At 42.3% G+C, this 21,431-nt stretch overlaps 1 protein-coding gene across 1 annotated transcript; it reads left to right on the top strand.

The window, feature by feature from the left end:
* The first annotated feature begins 638 nt into the window (after window positions 1-638).
* UGP2 (UDP-glucose pyrophosphorylase 2) lies at window positions 639-21,430 on the top strand. The gene is made up of 10 exons (XM_030021312.1): window positions 639-973; window positions 6,671-6,798; window positions 7,348-7,455; window positions 14,267-14,452; window positions 15,918-16,051; window positions 16,727-17,024; window positions 18,116-18,313; window positions 18,501-18,743; window positions 19,218-19,322; window positions 20,318-21,430. Exons 1-10 carry the CDS (start codon window positions 955-957, stop codon window positions 20,423-20,425), a joined length of 1,527 nt encoding a protein of 508 aa, XP_029877172.1. The 5' UTR covers window positions 639-954; the 3' UTR covers window positions 20,426-21,430.
* Window position 21,431: the final 1 nt, after the last annotated feature.

Genomic DNA, 21,431 nt, shown 5'->3' on the forward strand with positions numbered 1-21,431 from the left:
GGCCCGGCGCACGCGCGGCCTTCCCGCCAGCGGCGGGGCGGGGCGGGGCGGGGCGGGGAGCGGAGCCCGGTCGCCCGCCCGGCCCCCTCCCACTTCCGCCGCCGCGAGGTGCCCGCCGGGAAGGCGGCGGTGACCCCGCCCTCGCTGGAGGGGGAAGGGAGGGGGTGGGTGGGCGGGGGCAGCGCGCTCGGCACGCGGGTGTCCGCGCCGCCGCCCCGCCCCTCCCCGCCCCGCCCCCCGCCGCCCGCGGTGCCGGCAGCGACGAGGTGGGTACGGCGGGACCGCCGCCCCCCCCAACCACCCCCCCACACACACATCTCTTCCGCGGGGCGGCGTGAGGGGCCGGCGGCGGCGGGGAGGAGGAGGAGGAGGAGGAGGAGGAGGTGGAGGAGGCGACGGCGGCGGAGGCCCCCGACGGCCCTGCCGCCGCCTGAGGGAGAGGCGGTGCCGCCCTCGGGCCTAACGGCCGCCCGGGGCACGCGGAGCGGGGGGCGGCCGTGGCGGCCCGGCCCGGCCCGGCCCGGCCTGTCCCGTCCGGGAGCGGGGAGGAGCCGTGCGGGGAGCCCCGGGGAGGCGGGCGGCCCAGCCCGGCGGGGAGGGGAGAGGAGGGGAGGGTCGGGGGTGGCGAAACCCGGGGCGCGGCGGGTCCGCCTCTTTCATTGATGAAATTTAAATTCCTCGGGGTTTGCCTCCCGCCCGCCGGCCCGGGAGGGACTGCTCGGCTGAGGGGCCAGCGCGGCGGGCGGGCTGCTCCCAGCGGGACCGGGGCCGCCGTCTCTCCCGCCTCCCCGCAGCTGCTCGATCGCCGGCGGCGGCCAGCCTCCGCAGGGGCGCGGGGAGACAGCCTGCCTCCCCCCCCGGCCCTTCCCTCCCCAGCCCTGGGGTAAAGAAAACACCCAAACAATTCGGTCTTTATTTATAAGAGCACAGTATTTATTTTATTAAAGAGCGAAAATGTCGTCTTTTGCGAAAGGTAAGCTGGCGTGCTTTGTAGTTATTTTTCTTTGGCTCTTCAGCTGTGTATACATAGATCTCTGCTTTTTTATTATTATTATTATTTTTTATTTTGTTCCTTCTCGCCTTTCCAGCAGCCTGGTAGAGTGCAGGCAGCGGTAGGTGTAGCAGCCCGATCGGCAGCCGAGTTGTGACGTGCAAGGGCTTCCTCAAAGTGTTATTCGTTATTTGGCAGCAGGGCCTCCACCGGTTCGGTTCTGTTCTGCTTGGCTCGCTTACCTCGGTAGATGCGTGGCTCTCGTGCGGTACGGGCGCACGGTGAAACCGGGCGGTTGTGGCTGCAGGGCTTCTCTCCACAGCTGATGCATAGGCAGGACCTGGAGTACACAGGGGGATCTTGCAAGCACAAATCTTCCCTGCTCCACTAAGCGGTCTGTTAAAGTTGGGGGAGGAAGAGCGCTGAGGTCAAATGTCTTCACTTTTTTTCAGAGGCTTGAGTGTGTTTTGGCGTTTTCTGATCCATATAGGCTCCGGTGCTCTCCTTTACTCTCTGCATGTGTGAGCATGTGTGTACGTGGTCTGAGTTTCAGATTCCTTTATTGCAAAGCAGGGAACCAGCCCACAAGAGGTCATTTTGGGAAGAAAAATGACTTTGGTGCATTGCTGTGGTGGTTTTCTTTCCCTCCTTTCTGATATTCCTAATGATGTGTGTGTGCTTTTTGTAACGAAATCCGTGCCTGTAGGTTTCCTTAATATAAATCCATGCAGGCCTATCAACAAATGTAATGCTGCCTGTAGAAAGAACACGAGTAGGTCTTTCGCTATACGAACTTGGACGTTGCAGGCAGCTGAGGGCCTTCGCAGGCTTTGGGAAGTAGCTGTTGCTTACCCAGTGGATGTCTAGGACTGTACACCACTTGCTGTGTAAATGCATCAACTGTCTGCAAATGTCCTGTGGCACCTGGGCAAAACGCAGAGAGCTGAAGGGGGGAAGTGTTACAGCCACGTTTCTCAGCTGGCCACTCTGAAAGTTATCGGGATAAGCCCCTTCTTGCTGTGAAATACGTTATGAAAATTCATTCTGAATTGTTCTTTTTAAATGGAATTGGCTTATCTCAGCCTACTGCTGAAGGTAGCCATCTTGGAGTGGCATTATTTATGAAACTGAGAGCTGGAGAAACCTATGGAAAGATCATAACCAACTTTTAAAATATTACCAAAGATTTGACAATCCGAAAAGCTTTTTAAAAAAAGCATCAGCCATTTAAGTACTCTTTTATCAGGCCAATAGTACTAAAACACGTTGCCAATGTCAAGTGATATTTTTAGCATGAGGATCAGCTGCCCAGCTGTGTCTGACCGTAACACCTAAACTCTTGGTGCGTGCAGCTGGCAAGAACAGCTTCCTAGGTTGCAGACTTCTGAGTTAGCTCAGGCTAATGTGCTCATCCGTTAAGGAGAGAGGGAGAGTGAGCATATAGGTTTCACTTCACGTATGCTTCAGTCCAACATATGTTGACAAATTTTGCCTCTAGTAGTAGGAAAAGAAAAACGTTTGTAAAGGCTGAGTGGATATGTTCAGTTCTAAAAATCAAACGAAGTAATATTTATTAGCATTGCACATTATAGTATGGGTATTTAAAGAGATTTTTATCCTCATCAGGGATAAAAATTGCTTTGAACTTTCAGCAGAGTTGGTGGAAGTTAAGGCATTCACTCTGTACCCTCAGCATAGAGTTCAAGCATAGAACATTTAAAGTTCAGCTGCGTGTTTTAACTTCCTGGCCACCCTTCTTGATTTTTGTGCAAGTAGTCTGGCTCCAAGGAGACCTAAATAATTTTCTGCCCTAGGTCTTTTCGTATACTTACTTGGATTGCAAAAGTATTTGCAATTCATAACCCTCAGCCCAAAAGATTCCCAATTTTTTCATGAGAAAGGGGACTTCTTCCTTGACTTGTGCCACAACTCCCTCCTGTGCTGGGTCCTTGTATACCGAGTACCAAGGCAGTGAAGTTCTCTGCTGAGTGCGTTGATGAACAAAACTAACCAATCTTAACACCTTCTCCACTTTTAATGCATAATAAGAGGAGGGACAGCAGAAAGGAAATACATGCAAACCCCTAAGTAAGGGGTCACTGCTGTTCTAGTTTTGTGCAGTTTTCCTGGGGACATCTGTCCTTTATTTTGTTTCTGATAGCATACAAAGATGTCCTTTTTATTGGCTTGATCTGATTTATCATATTTTGGTTTTTCATATGTCATTTATAAAGTTATGTGTCATAAACCTGCAAATACTCTGCCATATGCTGTAGTTTATGCTGTGAGGGCAGGGGGCAGGTTAGCAGTGAGGGCAGAGCACAAAAGCGTGCCAGAAATAACAGTGGGGGCAGGAGGGTTTGAGTGAAACTCTCCACGCGTCAGACACCACCGCAAACTTGATTAAGAGTTGTTGTTTCTCTACTACTTGAGGAAGCACTTTCCACTGAAGACATTAAAATAAGATATCCTGGGTGGTCATTTTTGCAAAGCCCAGTGTTTTTTGAAGCCTCAACTATTGAGTCATGCTCTTCTGTTCTGTGCTAATTTCCTGCGTGGGCTGGTCCCCCAAGAGTCTTCCACTACCTTATCCCACCCTTTTCTTCCTTCAGATGAGTGTTCAAGAATACTGGTCCCATAAAAGTGGGCTTAGGCTGAAATCTGAGGCGTTGGTTGTGCAATAGCTTGGAAGAGGCATTTCTTTTTAAAAATAATTTGGGAGTTTATGGCCGCACGTACCCTTGGAAATCTCTTCCTGCAAGTATTCGACACCCCTGCCTCCCATCAGATTTTTAGAGGCACAGTAACTGCTTTTCGTCATAGCCTTAGGGAATTTTACTTGCCTGTAGGAAGTAACTGCTTTCAGATAGGCAGTTGCACTGGCCTTTCTACTTCCTTGTTGCTGCTAGGGTGAAAAGGGAAATCAACCTTCACCCTGGCTATTAAATTTAACAGTAGCTCATGTTAAAGGACTGCAGTTGTCTTTCTGCTAGCAGTAGGCTGAGGTGCATAAATACCAGCTTCTTCTCAAAAACTCTGAGGGGCAGCAACACAGGAACAACTAGTACTGAGTTCGTTTGTTTGGAGCAGATGTACTGATGCTGCTGTCATGGTCTTGCTTTGGGGAGCCTTTACAGAGTGCCATGGATCCCCATCTGGTCCAAATCCTGGTGGATGTCTCTTAAGATAAATGCTTAAAAGCCTCTGCCTTGCAATGGCACATTAAAAGCAGAAAAGCTTCGAGTTGCTATTTCTCTTGGCTGCATAGTTACAGTATTCAAATTCTTACGTATGCAGAATAGATACTTTTCCTGCACCAGGCAAACACATGTTTTTATGGACTCCAGCCATGTCCTTCCACTCTCTTTCCCCAAAATAATAATAATAATAGTACTAATAGCACTAATAATGCTCTCCCCAAGCAACTGTGCCCTGGCATGTTGAATCTGGATGAGACTGAGTGGTTCCAGTAGTTGTTAAATGGTCAACATGAAGCCTAAATATTCTTTAGTGCCAATGAAGGATGCAGCCAACAGCACTGGTAGCTTTGGTGCTCTGGGTTTCGGTAAGAAATATCCCATCTAGCTGGCTGGTCTGCGTGCTTGACACTTGGTGTTTGGAAAAAGCAATGGGCTTGCTTCACTTCTCTGTGAGGACGCTGGTGATCAAATGTGTTTTAGCATTTGCTCATCAAGTTGTGGAGAGTTTATAGTATTATAAAAAAACCCAACAAACCAAACTAGGACATTATCACACATTTACTTTTATGATGCCTTTTTCTTTTGATTTGTTTGTGATGTTACTTAATCTCTAAATGCTTTTATCTGGTAGACACAAGTCTTTTGGCTAATATGAGCAAACAAGATTTTCCTACTTACATGGCAGCCTGGGAAGGTTGCTAGATGGCTCTGCCTTACTTAGCCTCAATGTGTTTAACAGCACGAATGACAGTCTCTGTTGAATACTTGATATTTGCAGAGTTTCTTCTGAGGTGCGTTGCATCATATTGGGAAGCTCAGATGTTTTACAGGCCGGTGAACTGTGAGAAATGGCCACTGTTGTTGCTGTAACCGAAGTCATGTATTACAACATGTTGCAGGGAGCACTACAAACATCGGAAAGTATCTCCTAGCAGTTTTTTCTCTGGAAGTTTAAACAGTGTTTCAGTACTCATCAACCTAAAGTATGTGAGTGAAAAGACAGCACTTGCAGCAGTTTGGAATGAAAGTATTAAGCTGGTATAGACCTCATTTTTCTGTAGGAGGAAGTGCTTCCTAATGAAGAGCTGTCCGTGTTGTAACATATTTGACCTGCAAAGATACGCTTAACAGGCTTTCAACTATTACCTGTTTTTACTACTAAATGTAGCATTTGATTAAAAAAAAGAACGTATTGTTCATTTTACTGTTCATCTTGAGCTGGCGTTTCCCCTGTGTTGCACCACACACAGTATGTGCACTGCAGCACTTGTCTGTCTTTTTTTTTTTTTTTTTTTTTTTTTTTTTTTTCCTCCCCTACCTGCAAAACAGTGCAGTCAGGAAAATGGCTTCTGTGGGCTTCAAAGCAAGGATTAGATACTGTCACTGAGTCTGAAGCTGTGGAATACTTTGCTTAAAAAAATAAAATAAAATCAAAATTGTATTAAAATGAACTGCCTCTGGCTTTCTTAGACATTCTCAATAGAATAGCCCTTTAATGCATGTTCTAAATAAGTAAACTTTAAACGCAGGTTCCTCTTCTAACAATATTTTCTGGCAGTATCACTCTGTTCACTTGCAAAGTTTCTGCCTGTCCCTTTTTGCACTAGTATTCAGGGTGTTTCTAAAATCCAGCTATATTTGGCAATACATCACTCTCTGTATTACAGAGAAGTGATTACTCAAGAGATTTGGCAGAAATTAAATTAACTGAGGTCTTTAGAGAACATACTCAGAATGTCTTTTGAGAACACACTCGCTTCAAATACTTTCAGTTGGAAAATAAAGTCAAGTTATCTCCCGTTTCTTTCTGTGATGTGGACTTTATAGAACATTTGTATATTTACTCTTTTTCACATTTATGGAGCTTATCGCTTTCAAAAACAAAACAAATGCTGAAGTGATAGACAGACGAATTTCCTGGGTTGCTTAGTAACTGAAGTGCATGCTGTAGTGTGAAAATACTCATACGATAAAGTAAGGGAATATTTACTGGAACAAGCTGAAGATGGTGTGAAAACGCACTGTATAAATAATTAAAGCATATGTTTTTATTTGCTTGTGTGAACAGAAGGATACCCTCGATCACAATGTTCTACATAAAAGAATTTTTTTTAGTGAAAAGCTTTTTCACACTTTTACTTGCTAAAGTGTGTTGATGCAGTAGGATGTAATTCTTTGGCTCTCTAGCAAAAAAGTGTACTGCTGTGGATTTTTGGACACTACTTGAGATGGATCATTGGTCTTTTGGGACTCTTGAGTTTTGAGAGAAGGGTTGTTGTTCTGTGGCCCCAGTTTAAGGTCTGTTCTCCAAGTTACTAAGAACAAAACCTTTACGTTCTTGGAGTGCTAGCACAGTAATAAAATAAGACTAGATTATATGAGTTTATTAATTTTTAAAAGAAAATTGAAGGCTATTTGTAGTCTAAACAAGCTAGTTTTCTTCTTTTTCCTTTAACCTGTGTTTTTATTTTTATTTAAGATTTCAGCAAAGCAATGTCTCAAGCTGGCACTTCACAGTTTCAGGAAGTCATTCGACAAGAGCTGGAGTATTCAATGAAAGTAGAACTTGATAAGATACTTGCGACTGCACCTTCAAATGAGCTAGAGGTAAGGAGCATGATGTGGACGCAACTCAGAGAATAGAAACTAGATGCAGGAAATTGAGGCGAATGTTATACATGGAGACAAATCACAGAATACCATGATCCTTATTTTTAGGACATGCTCTGACCCTGTGTGGAAGAGTAGCCTGGATACAATGTCAGTAGGAGACTTTCAGTTCCATATAAACTGGGTGACAGAGTTGTTATTAAGTGTTTAATCATCTTTAGTTATTAAAGGTTCTATGTAATCTTTAATGGATTACAGAAAGGGAGGGTAAAGCTGTTATCCTAAAGATTGGGCCAAATTCTAATGGTTATGATTTTGACTAAAGACTTGTCTTTAAGGTATCCAAGTTGGTTTTGTACCTTGAGTTTTAGTGGAAATGAGCTTTTGGTACCTTTTAGAATTTTACTTAAACTTTAGCATGTCTACTTCAGTGCTGATAAAATTACTCTTGTGAATAGATTGTACATCAAGTTTGTAGAACCGCTTCCATGATTGACTAGGTATGCATTAAATACTAGAATTAACTAATGCATTTCTTCTTTGTAGCACACTAAAAAGGACCTGGAAGGATTTAAGAAGCTATTTCATAGATTCCTACAAGAAAAGGGACCATCTGTGGACTGGGGGAAGATTCAGAGACCTCCAGAAGATTCTGTAAGTTCCAATGAAGTGACAGTCTGTAAGGAACATAAAACTGATAATTGCTACTTGTAGCAAATAATAGGCTGCCCAGGGAAGTGGTTGAGTCACCATCCCTGGAGGTATTCAAAAAGCGCATAGACGGAGTACTCCATAACATGGTTTAGTGGGCATGGATGATGGCTGGACTCAACGATCTTGAAGGTCTTTTCCAACCTAAATGATTCTATGATTCTATGTAGTCGCTCCTAGAATGGATATATCTGCCATGGTTCTGTAAAATCACATAGGACAACACTTTGGGTTCTAACTGAAAAATAATTATTTATTGACATATGTTGTATGTGTTCCTGAACATCAGGTCCTGCTTAATGTATGTGTCAAGTTTGTTGGTGTTATTTTGTTAGCTATTCTTTGAGCAGGGGAACAAAATGGGACAGATGCCATCTTACCATTTGGTACCTTCTCTGGAGTAAATGGTAACTGGTGTTAGAGGGGAAGTAGGTAGGACCCTTGTTGTTCCCATTTCCCTCCTGCCCGTGAAAGAAGGTTGCACATCTTGGATGAGACTGTTTCCAGCAATCCATTCTGCTAAATAATTTGAAAGGGACATATGGTAAGTGGGCTGGGTTATATAGCTCGTTTAGCAACTTCTGTAATCTACAGCAGCTCAGTAAAAGCGACTCTGAAGTAGAAGCGAATCTGAAACAAGTAGTTGACTGTGGGGTTTTTTTGAGTGTAATTTTCTAATGTCATCTAAGTTGTTATAACTTATAACCTGCCACTTGAGCTACTGCTGAAAAAGCACTAAATATTTTTTTCAGCACTGTTTAGTACTGAAATAAATACTTCCTATTAAACCTAATCTCATTTTATTGATTCATCTGTGGCCTTAGGCTGTCTTTTGACTCTTGTGTAACTAACGGTGTAGTTGTACTACAAATTCTTGCTTTTCCCAGTGTAGTGATCTTGGCATATTGCAGGACTTCTGTGTCCTTACACATTTGTGGTTTCTCTTAGCCTCTCTGTGGTGATTCAATCGAGGCTCTGTTTCTAACTGAAAGGCAGGCTGTTCAGTTACTTCCAGAACAGATGCAGTGCTGCTCTCTAAAGCGTTGAAGAATGATGCTGTTTTAGAGCAAGTATAGGGTTTTTCCAAGGTTGAGTGTTTTCTTTTAATGTCAAAAACATGTGATGTCTCTCTCTGTCTTCTGTACTGTAACACTGAATGCAGTGTTGCTTTGGGGAGAAAAATCTACCTTCAATAAAGAGGCCAAGGTGAGAAATTGGAGTTCTGGATAACATGACTTACAAGGAAGGCTGAAGAAAAGGGGGTTACTTTTAGTCTAGAGGGGGTGAGACTCTGGGGAGTGATAAGTCTTTTAAATATGTAAAAAGGTAGTTACAACAATGAAAGGAATAAACTGTTCTCTGTGTCAAGATAAGGCCTGGGATTAAATTACAGCAATTTGATGCGAGTGAATGGGCTGCTTCGTGGAGAGGGAGAGCTATTGTCTATTTTTAAAGTTGTGCACATCTTCAGTGGAAAAACTTTCAAGTTCTGTAAAGGACTGAAAATTACCAGGTAGGAAGTTGGGAGGAAATGTCAAACAGGAGGGTTATGATAAGACACTGAAATAGACTGATGGGAGATTCCCAGGCAGGGCAAGCTGTTTAAAAAAGAGCTTGGGCAAAGGTCTAACTTAAGGTCACAGAGGGCTGAAAGGAGGGCACGATTAGAAAGAGTATCTCTCTTCTTCCTTATGGCCTGTACTGTCTCGTTCTTAAATGTGTCCCTTAGCTATGTAGCAACTTTTGACAAGAGGGAGAGAAAGGTAAGAATCCTGCAAAATCAGGTCACTTTGGGTCAGCTGAGATGCATGCATGATCTTAAAATGAAATTTTGCTACCTAGCATGTACTCCAAATCAAAGAATCATACTTGGTAAATGTCACAGAAGAAAACTAGGGAAAAATACCCATAAACAAACTTCCTTCCATGCCTTATTCACTTCATAATAAATATCTCTTTCTTTAGGATTTATTGGATGATTCTTAGACTTCCTGATCTGACAGGAGGTGGGTTGAGTGCTCTCAAAAACTGAAAGCAAACTTAACGTTCTTGAGTATTTTTTTTTCTTTTCTTTTATTGCTGATCATGAGTTCCATGTCCCCACCCTCCTCAAACCCTGCTTGTAGTTACCCTGCCTCCACCACCTTTTTAATATGTCACTCATGTAGGGGACATACCATGGAAAGAGGAATGTGTCTTACGTTAAACCCTTTTCAAGTGACCTGTAGTGCAACTCCTCCCAAATTATTCTTTGCTGAGGGGTATGACTTGTGGAATTATTAGATAAAAGTTGATTTCTTAAAGACCAGAATTACAGAATTATTAGTCTAGCTAGTATAGGTAAGAACAGTATGAGCTTTTAGAAGGGGTAAAGAGTGACAATTTTAGAAGGGCTTCAGAATAAAGACTGCACTACTGAGTTCTTTGGGACAAGTATCCATCTGTGAATATATGCAGATTTTCTCTGAGTGCTTCTGTTCAGTTCCAGTTGAGTTTTCCTAGTTATAAAACCACACAGTGTACTCTCCTCCTGGTCTTGTTAGAACAACACAGAGGTTGGTACACACAAGACTCATTGGGAAAGTTGGTTGGTAATCTTGCAAGTGATTTATAATTGCCCGTACGGACGACCTTGTTTTATGAGGTGGTGGTGATGGTGGTGGGCTGCTTGGCTGCTTTTGAGAATCTCGCACTACAAGTATCATGGCCTAGAAAGCAACGACTTATTCTCCCCAGTGTGAATTTATTTGCCTGTGATTGTTTTGGAGAATTGGTTTGGTGCTTGATTGGCCCAAAGCCCTGAGAATTTTGGCAAGTGTAATCTTCAGCTGATACCTAGTAGAGCTCTAAGTATCTGTTTAGGTATATATGTACGCGTGTGTGTGTATACATACAGATGTACACATGTGTGTATATCTATAAAAAAAATAAAAGCACCCCAAAAATGTGCCAAAATGTGGGGTGGTTGGGGTTTTTTTGTTTGTTAATTTTTAACAGCTTTAAAAAGTTCATGAATAGTTTATTGCATTTATAGGCTTTGTCTTTTAATTTTCTATTTTACGTAAGCTACTTCTGACTTTCAGTTTAGGTTGGAAAGGTGTTTCAGGCTTTTGCCCAATGCCATGGGACTGTACTATGCAGGAGTGGAATTTCTGATCAGACTTCCATGGATCATCTAATGTGTTATCTGTTGTACTTGTTCTTTGAATGTAGCTTTCTGTTCTTTCCTGAAGCATCTACTGACAAGTAAAGGCTCCTGTCAGTAAATTGAAACAGAAATGATTGTCTTGTAATGTTCCCCTGTTTTTCTCTGCAATGGGAGATTTCATCCCTGACCTCCATGTTTTCAGTGTAACAACTAATACCAATGGGTAAGCAACTTGTAGGCTCCAGATGACGATAACAGAAGATTGAACCCATTTCACTCTATATTGGTAAATCTCTGACTTGTTTTTTCCTTCCAGATGCTTTGCTTTCATATGTCCAAAGGCTTACAGTGATAGCTAGCATAGTTAGGACCCAGTCTTCAGAGAAGAAAGTATACTTAGAGTGCCAGTTAACGAGGAGGGGAGGTAAAGAATGTGGGCATGGCAACTGTAGTTTAATCCTGTTGATATAGGTTGCAGCGATCTGTTTGTTTGAATTGGAAGCAATAGCAAAGTCCTGCTGGGAGGCCTCTGAGAGAACTGCCGTGATCAAGCTAACCGCAGAATAGCAATGCAAAACCTATTTTTGGATGTAAAGAGAGCATCCAAAGCAATGTAAGTGTGAAAAGAGCTTGTCTATTGGGTTTTTTTTTTTCCCCAGTGGTCAGATTCTTGTCTGCAGCTCAGGTTGTCATCTTAATGAACTATATCATGAAGGAAAAGAAAGAATGTCATGCTCTTACTCAAAAGCAAAACGTCTTCCTTATCTTCAACTCTGGAAACAAGTTTTAAAGGTTCACTTGGTGCTGTTTCTAAAACTGTCCCTTGGTGCTGAGTAAATGTTTCCTTGTTGTTCTGTAAGTACCTATTGACTAATATGGGTGTATTCCTTTCCATCCTACCCACGATGACAGCCCTGATGTTCATTTTGTCTGTCTCTGACAAATTCTTGCAAACTTCCTTGCAGTAGGAGTATGCTTCTGAAATCTGTTAGTCAAACTCCCAATGTTGCCTCATGCAAACTGTTATGAAAATCACTTCTGTGACATTGTCTGCAAAGAAGCTAGATATGCCATCTTAGAACAAGCTCAAACCACAGTTTTGAGATGTCTCAAATGAGTAACGCTGTAGTCATGCATCTGTAAGCCATGTCACTCCTGCCCGTTTTTGTTCCTGAAGTATTTCCCCATCAGCAGTTACTTGTCAAGTTCACTGTTCCAAATCCTTAGAGCAAGAATTGATTTTTATTACTGTGGAGCACTTCTTACACTTGTGTATATGCTCATAGGTGATGAGGTAGTTCTGCATATTAGTGCCTACAGATGACTGGAACTGCTAGATGATAGCACTGGCATCCAGCAGTCCTGATGCTGCAACGATCCTGCTTGAATTTGAGTTCTTGACATTTGTTATTCTCTGAATTAAAGACCCTTCAAAATCCAGGGCTTCATTGCCAAGTTGTCATTTCCAATGCCTGTGCCAGAAGAAACTTAAATATTTAGTGAGGCTGAGTTATAAATTTTGTGTTGTAGCTGATGCAACATCCAATGAACTAAGTCCTTGATGGAGGGCCTGGATGGAACTGTAACTTCATCAGGATTTTACTCTGAGCTTTCTGCATAAGCTAGTTTCAGGCATGGTAGTGAAGACATGAAAGGGTAGTTGGCACTTCAGCAAAAGCGAATGATTTTGAGGCAGTCTGGCCCTGAACTGAGGGGCAGACTTTCTTCTTTTTGGAGAACTATATTGTGAGTGATGCAAGAAGAACGTAGTAAGACTTGAAAGTTGAAATCATTTTTTTGGCTGTTTAGATGGCATCTGAACATCATGGGTGTGACTCACATCCCACCCAGCTAAAGCTCAAACCTAAATGTTTTAAATCCATTTGCAGTCTAATGGAGTGGTATTGACCTTAGAGCGGATGGGAGGTAGTAAATGTCTGAGTGTAAATCTTTGTAGATCCTGCTGGTAGTGAATCCTCATTAAGCTTTCTGATGTACCTTCAGTATGTTAAAATCAGTGTTTATCATTTCTTTGTTAATGAGAAGAGTGGTGTTTTTTCAAGGTGTCTACCCAGCCTGAACACGCTCTCTGTTGTTGACAAAACACAGCAAGATTCTGCTTTTTGCACACTTCTGTTCCTGAAAAGTTCTAGGAACTTTGGAAAGAAGTTCCCACGTCTGTCCTCTGTGAAATGGCAGTGATTGTGTTACTGCTTGCTGCCTGAGCCATGATAACTCCATGTGGAGTGATCTTATCTTTAAATATATACCATAAACTTTCCAGATCCAGTGTAAGGCAGAATTTCCCTAATGTGAGGGATCTGCTCTAATCTGCTGCCTGTGGTGTACTGGAATGCTGGAATTGTGCAAACTCTCCTCTCTACCCCTGTACATCCGAGTAAGAAATATGACTCTTGTTCCAGTGCAATGTGAATTTCCATTTGAACCCCAGCCTGACTTGCCCAAAGCAAACACTGTTCCGAAAACTACTCTGTATATATTTGGTTTTGGAAATCAGCTGTGGATCATACACACCCCTTACAGAACTAAAATAATTTTCTTGCTGCTAGAATACACACAGCACTGAAACACCAAGGCTTTTCTTCAAAAGAAAATCTCTAGAAGGGCAGGCTAAAGAATAATTGTATTGATTTTGCTCTAACAGTTTTGGCACAATACCTATCATTGCATTGTTACCTTTGTTTTTTTTACTTAGGTGCTTTGGATTAGGGGACGAGCAATGCCTAATGAAAGGCACACTTTCATTACAAGCGTGATTTTGCTCTCCATCACTAGCCCCAAACGTGGCCCATACTCTGTTTTTAAACTTGTAGGATATAGCTGTCAGCAAGGTAGAAGACTTTCTGCAAGGTTTAATGTGAGCTGGATGAACACATCCTGAAAATAGCAGGATAAGAACTAGGAACTTTCTTCCACTTTGTAGCATGCTATTGGGAGAGATGAATTATTATATTGGACTAGTAGTTGGAATAAAAGTTGGTTTAGACTGAGTCAAAGAACCAACCTTTTGCCAGGAATGTTGCCTCTGACAACCTCAGAGCGAAGTATCAAAAAAAAAAATCTGCTGTGAGTTTAAGCTGCCCAGGGAAGAGAAGTTTTGTCCTGCATGCAGGGCCTGTGTTCTTAAATTGTGGCCTGACTGAAGGGGGTCATCTTACTGGGGAAGGGAGTTAGATGGCTCACAAGGAGACCCCCTTTCTTTCTGCAGGACAAGAGGAGGGTTGTGGTAAGTGGCATAACTGGCCTGACTTCTTCCTTACCCCTCTTCACCATCGAGTCAGTTCACCCTACCTGGAAGAGTAGACAGGGACATCTTTTCATCTGTACGAAGCTGATTGTGACTGGTGTCACAAAGTCTGTAGAAGTTCTCAAGAAAAGAGGTTATTTTTTGTAGTAACAAATTGGGTTATTTGTATTGTAACAAATCAGATTATTGTAGACTCATTTTGCAAATGTTCTTTAGTGTCATAAATCATATAAATAAATAATGGATCTTATTGCTGAATTTTAAGTTTTGAAGGTTTTTAGGAGAAAGAAATTTCCTTCCAGATATCTGACTGCTGGTTTTTATGTTTGTTTTTACAGATCCAGCCTTATGAGAAGATAAAGGCCAGAGGACTGCCTGATAACATTGCTTCTGTCTTGAACAAGCTGGTGGTTGTGAAACTAAATGGCGGCTTGGGCACAAGCATGGGTTGTAAAGGCCCCAAAAGTCTTATCGGGGTGCGGAATGAGAACACCTTCTTGGATCTGACAGTTCAGCAGATTGAGGTAACTTTTGGTGGGCTTTTCTTTCTACATTGGAGGAAGCAAGACACACTGAGCTTCTCCTGTACGGCCGTTTAACAGAGATCACAGTGGAGGCTTGCCAAAAGGAAGAGGAGAGGGAAATGAGTTCTGGTCACGGTGCTAGTGGTGAAGTGGAGAATTGTTTTGGAAAGAATAGGCATGAAAGGGACAGTGCAGTCGGCAATTGAACTCTGTCCACTCCACACGTGTTAGCACACGTGTAACTCAGCCTGTGCACACCAACCCAAACAGTGGTGATTGTGTCCTGAAACACAAGCAATCAAATTGTAGAGCTGGCCTGGTATGGCTAACTCCTGGGTTTGTTTCTGACTCCTCCAGGTGCAGGCTTAAGTTTAGCTTTTTAAAAGGTTTTTTTATGTGCATTAGAACAAAGCTCTTCACAGCACTTCCAGGTTCCTTGTTGAATTAAAACTCTCATGCTGAAAGTGATTGCTGGCATTTTCCTCTGAAGAAAGAAAAGTAAAATAAAATAACATCTGGTGGTGCTGAGAGAGGACATTTCAGCTTATGTTTTTAATGCAGAATATTCCTCTTACAGCAGATAATTAAGATGGTCATTAGAGTAGGAAATTGGGTGTGCCTGTTCCATAGTTTCTGGAGCTCCAACAATTTTTGCCTCAGTGTGGTGTTTGTTTGGAGTGACTCTCCCATGTGTGTTAGTTCTATAGCAGACTTAAATTTATATCCAACTAATGCAGTCCTAATCCTTCAGTGTTGCGGGCGCTTTCTCAAAAGGGTCATTGTGGAAGTCTCAGACTCCACCAGAGGGTAATGATCCCAAACACTCCCCAGCAGACGAGGGTGATCTGATACACAAAGCCTAAAACTCACTGAAGTATCTTTTTTTCTGCACACTCTATTTTTGGTGGAACACTGTCATGTTTTCTGATTTTTGTCTTTGCTGTGCTGTGCGCATGGAAATGCTCTTGTGTATTTCAGCTCCATTCTATAGATTCCCAAATAATTAACATGGTGACATTTCATTCATTATGTACTCTTGATACTATTGTCCATCTCGTAGCCTGCCAAGAAGGCTCAAAAGTGCTTACTGTGCAGAGGTTTTGAAACTTCATCCTGACAGACTTTAATAATTTGAGGGAAAACGTGCCTTTTGTAATCAACAGTAGCCTGAAATTTAAAATAATAATTTTGTGGTTTCGTGCTTTTCAAATTTTAAATCTTGATGCAGCTTTAAAAACAAAGATTGATTGTATCTTAATGTGGGCCTTATCTTTACTACTTACAGGGATTTGTTTTCCTTTACCTGATTTATTATTCTTTCTGTCAACATAAGTGCATCTCTCTTTTATCTCATGCATTTATTATTTCCAGTCTGTTTTATCTAATCTCTTTCTCCCAAAATCTCAGGTGTCAGGCGTTAAAGCTAATAATACATGCTGAATTTACCATTTCTTTCCAATCTCAGCATTTAAACAAATCCTACAACACTGATGTTCCTCTTGTTCTCATGAATTCCTTCAACACTGATGATGACACAAAGAAAATCTTGCAGAAATACAGTCACAGCCGTGTGAAGATATATACTTTTAATCAAAGCAGGTATCAAAAAACTTCTCTACTTGGGGTGAAGTGAAAAACTAGCTTGCATTTCTCCATACTCCAAATGGTGTGGGTTTTTAGTTTGAGATGTTGAGGTAGCAATAATGTCTTCTGTACCCATGTTCAGTCTCTATTTTGGGCCTCTTTGAAAGACTGAAACATCAGGGTGTTAAGCAGAGCCAAAGGCAATGTATTAAATTTAGGGGGGGGGGGGGTGGAGGGGGTGGGACACAGTTTCTAAGAAATGTGTGAATAATGGTTTACTGAATGCTGGTCACTTGATTCCTGAATTTGCTTTTAGGGTACCTGGGCTCTGGAGGGAGACAGAACATGGCTTCCTTATCAAGAACAAACTCTAATCTATAGTGGCTGATGATGTCAGAGGCGTGCCTGGCATGCTCTGAACCTGCATGTCAGAGGGAAGCTGTTCAACAGCACAGTCTGAGAACTGTGGCTTTAGATCCTTGAATGAGAGATTGCGTGCTCTAGCTTCTTAGTGATAGCTCAGTGTTTGGATGGGTCTTTCAATTCAGAGTACTTACACTAACCTAGAAAGCACACCTTCAAAAGCTGTATGAAAAAGCCCAGGTAGTTGCACCTTTACTGTTGTACTTTTGTTTTTCTTTATGCTAGTCTGACATTGGTGAGAACTCAACAAAACCCACTGTCTTCCAGGTATCCTAGAATTAACAAGGAAACTCTGCTGCCAATAGCCAAGGATGTATCTTACTCAGGAGAGAATACAGAGTGCTGGTATCCCCCAGGCCACGGAGATATCTATGCCAGTTTCTATAACTCTGGTCTGCTGGATAACCTTATTGGAGAGGGGAAGGAATATATTTTTGTATCCAATATAGATAACTTGGGTGCCACTGTGGACCTTTACATTCTTAATCATCTTATGAACCCACCCAATGGAAAACGTTGTGAATTTGTCATGGAAGTCACAAACAAAACCAGGGCAGATGTGAAGGTAAAGGGAAATAGTTGTGCAAGTCTGTCTGAATGCCTGGCATGTTGGTGAAAATCTCAGTGTCTTCTCTCTTCTGTATGCATGAACTCAGACATACATTAAATCTTCTTATAGCTATTTTAGGCACCATTTAATACATCAGCTGTGATCTAATTTGAGATGCACAAAATCAGCAAGTTTATGAAGTTCTAATTCATGCAACAAATTGGATCTAGGTTCTGGTCAACAGCAGACAAGGACAGCCTGGATTTGACTGATTGCTGAAAACACAAGTGATTTCTGCAGGGGGCAGGTCACAACCCCCGTACCTTCTCCAAACTGTCATTTACACAGGGGAAAGGTTTGGGGATGGTTAAAGTAGAGCTCTGAGGGGTGGGATACAGCAGTTGTATCTCTGTTAGCTGAAAACTGCCTAAGCTACTTACCCAGCTGTCAAGGTGTGCATTGCACAACTCAGCTTGGGGTGGCTGCCAGTCTGCTCCTGCCCTAGCTGCTTGACTTTGTACAAAGTCCAGGTTTAACAACTTGTCAGATGTTTATGGCACGTATCAAATACTTCTAGCATGCAGTAATTTGTCCTGTCCTTTGCCTCTATTCTTTTAAATGTGAGGATGGGGAGGAAACGTGATATTTTCTGTACTCATAGAGATATTAAGAAAGCTCTGACTTAGTTCTATAAAACCACAGAAATGTGCTGTAAGAATTCAGTTCAGGTTACTGAAGTACCACTTGTTCCTCCAGTAAGTGCCACAAATACAGAACTATTAGATCTAATTTGGATTTTGCTCTGTAATCTGGCAAAGTACTGCTGAAGGTGATTCTTGACAACGGCAGCACTTGCAAAAGATTCTCAACAACTTTCACTAAAAGAATTAACTGTCTTGGAGTGCTGAAACATGATCGTTTGACAGTTCTGACTGTACTTTAAACACACTCTATAATTAGTAACCTGGTAGCTGAACACAAGCAACATGTTTTCACTGAGGTTCAACTTTAAATGCCAACAAAACAGTGCATCTGTTTGGGGTGAGCGGGGCGTTTCTGTGGCATCTCGTGAACAGGACTTAAAACTTTTTCTTTGACCCTTGCAGGGTGGCACGCTTACGCAATATGAAAACAAGCTGAGGCTGGTGGAGATAGCTCAGGTCCCAAAAGCACACGTGGATGAATTCAAGTCCGTGTCAAAATTCAAAATATTCAATACCAACAATTTGTGGATTGCTCTGTCTGCAATTAAAAGGCTGCAAGAGAAGAATGCTATTGACATGGAGATCATTGTTAACCCAAAGGTAATCAGCTAGGAAGATTTTAGAGGAAACGGACTCAAAAGAACTGTTAGATTCTAGGTAACAGAACAGGGACTGCTACCTTCGAAAAGGAGCTGGTCTGTTGGTAACTGCAGAGCTGACTTAGGCTCATCTCTAGTTCTGAGTGCTGTTACCTGCTGGTTGTGTTTACATGAGTTTTCTCTTCCAGACTCTGGATGGAGGCTTGAATGTTATCCAGTTGGAGACTGCAGTTGGTGCTGCTATTAAGAGTTTTGAGAACTCTCTGGGGATAAACGTACCTCGTAGTCGTTTTCTGCCTGTTAAGACCACGTCAGATCTCTTGCTTGTGATGTCTAATTTGTATAGCCTTAATGCTGGATCTCTAACGATGAGCGAGAAGCGTGAATTTCCAACAGTGCCTCTTGTCAAACTGGGAAGTTCTTTCACAAAGGTAAACTCCTATAACTATACTTTGTTTTTATCTCTGAATGAAAATACAGTCCGTAGCAATAAATAAGTTAAAAGTGAGGTTTACTTCATCTACCTCTGCCCTTCTGGTATTCCCTTTTGCTCTTTGTAAAGAACTGTTAGGCTGTTAGAATACAAACTGTGTACTTAACATGCGTGCATAATGTCATCCTGCTGTTGGGTGCTCCTTTACCCCATCAGCTGAGGAAACAGAAGGTGAATTGGGTTGTGTGCTCTCTAGAGCTCGTGCAACTTTGGTGGGATACTGCCCTTACTGTTTCTCGTAGTTATCATTGACAGAAATGACAATACCATGTTGCTTTCAAAGTAGCAACTCTTACATGAAGTCAGATGTAGATTCTAGAAAGGTCCCTGAAAGGAGTTTCCAAGAAGCTCCTACATGTCTTAATCCACAGCTGGATTTAAAACTGTCTCTATTCTTTCCTCTCTCCAAAAGGTTCAAGATTACCTGCGGCGGTTTGAAAGTATTCCAGATATGCTGGAGCTGGATCATCTCACAGTTTCAGGTGATGTTACATTTGGGAAGAATGTTTCATTAAAGGTGAGTGTGTAATTGGGATGCTCCTGCAATAAATGTGACTGATCTCTGCTCCTTGGTAATTGATCCTGCCTAAGTCAGTGCCTTTTTATGCACAGTCCATGGAAGCACTCCTAGGAATTAAGTAACTGGCCCAGGGACTGCAGAGGCCAAGACTGAACAGTGACCCATATGGAGTGCAAGGTGTTACTGCTATAGCTGCTTCTCTGTATAGTCCCCGGGAGAGCGGAGCTTTATCCACAAACCTTGAAAACACCACAGACTGCATGAATCTCTGTTCAAAACAATGCTTACATCTCTGTCCTTCAGCTTTACAAGGCACGTACCACCTCACCTCCCAGGCTGGCTTTACAGCCACAGGCCCCTTCTCATCAATTTGGTGTTCTTGATTTATTAGTAAACATTGAAGCTGAGCAAGTTAGTTTCTCTCTCAAATTCTTCCTTGGAATCTGGCCAATCCCAGCAGAACATTGTCATGGTCCTGTAAGTCTAGGGCAGTTTAGCTGCTGATGCAGATTGGTGCAAGGTGGGGCTGCAACAACCAGCACTTGACCCAGCTTAGGCTATTATCGGACTGCACACTCACACACGTGTACGCGTGCCTAGCTCTTTCTGTGTATTTGCCTTACAGCTGTAATGGTGAGCTGTGCCATGACATACTGATGTGGGTAACATTTTTCCACCTAAAAGCAAGCAGATGTGGTAAGAGCACTTACAGCAAGCATGTATCTTCAAAGAAGGCATCAGCTGTGCTTGTAAGCTGATAGTATCTAGTATGCTGGTAATTACAGTGTTTCTAATATTGCTTGTTGAAAACCTTTGTTGTGGGGGGCACGGAAAAAAGTCTGTGCAGAAACAATACCACTAAATGCATCCAGGATCTGGCTGCATTACAGCTGATGCCTAACTGGTCCTCCAGACAACACTACTCTTGCTCATTCCAAGACAAGAGTTAATACAAAGTTTCTAATCGCTTGTTTTCTCTTCTGTAAATCCAGGGAACAGTTATCATCATTGCAAATCACGGCGACAGAATTGACATCCCAGCTGGAGCCCTACTAGAGAACAAAATCGTATCTGGCAATCTTCGGATCCTGGACCACTGAGTCGGGGAAAGGGCACGGCTGGTTCTGTAGACTGCTGTGCTAAACCAGCCTTGTACTGGAAGAACCTTTTAAGCATTAGAAATATAAGTACACAGAGGGCCTATGCTTTGTCATCTTCACAGTACCCTGCAGTATTAATTTAAAATTAATTTCTCTTGCTTATCTTTTTAAGCAGACACATAGCGCAATGGATGTGCGTAAGTAATGCTTCAGTCCTTAAAGAGATTCTGTAACTCAGTTAATATAACCTTGAAGTGCAATACTGTTTGTCTTGCGGTAAGATGGACAGATCTTCTTTGATAAGAAGTTAAGAGGCTTGCCTCTAACATTTAGTAGTTTTGAATTGCTTGTAACTGCAGAAATAAAGCTGTGAAGCAATACATGTGGGACAACATGGTTAGCTACTCATGTGACTTTTTATGAAGTATAAGTAAGTGCAGGCACAGTTAAAAACCAAAAGTTTCACTACTGCTGAACAGGCTGTTAAAAACCCTGTATTTCATGTGCTCACAACTCTCCCCACCTATAGCCCTCTTTACCCCCACAAACTACAAGTGGGATGTCCTATCCCAGTTGTATGTCAAATACTGGGGTAAGGCTGTCAATACCTCCATTTCTGTATTGTGAGTGGGAATCATTGGTGTTCCAAACTCGCCCAAAGAATCTAATACTTGAGAAAAATGCCTTGCTATCCACATGTGGTGTTTGCTCTTTCACATCCCATTTAAGACTGGATCTCCTGTTAATATCTTTAAATCCTTGAGCTGCCCTCTTTTTTCAATAAATGGATCATGTTGACTACACCCGTGTTCATATTGTCACAGCCATGTATGTTAATTTATCTTCTCTTGAGTAATTTCTAAATTTGTACAGGAAATGAAATCCCTGTCCTGATCACTATTGATTTCTTAATGTTTCTCTTGTATTTACATGCAGACAACTTTATTTTGTAAGCTTAGTATAACACTGGTATGTATCATTAAAGAAGTTGGTCTTTAAAAACAAC

Source organism: Aquila chrysaetos, chromosome 8 (assembly GCF_900496995.4).
Source record: "Aquila chrysaetos chrysaetos chromosome 8, bAquChr1.4, whole genome shotgun sequence".
NCBI lineage: Eukaryota > Metazoa > Chordata > Aves > Accipitriformes > Accipitridae > Aquila > Aquila chrysaetos.

What these genes read in the sequence shown, in the direction of transcription:
- UGP2 (XM_030021312.1), top strand. An exon ending in AGAGACCTCCAGAAGATTCT is followed by an intron (nt 7,456 to 14,266) that starts GTAAGTTCCAAT and finishes TTGTTTTTACAG; the next exon opens with ATCCAGCCTTATGAGAAGAT. An exon ending in TGACAGTTCAGCAGATTGAG is followed by an intron (nt 14,453 to 15,917) that starts GTAACTTTTGGT and finishes TTCCAATCTCAG; the next exon opens with CATTTAAACAAATCCTACAA.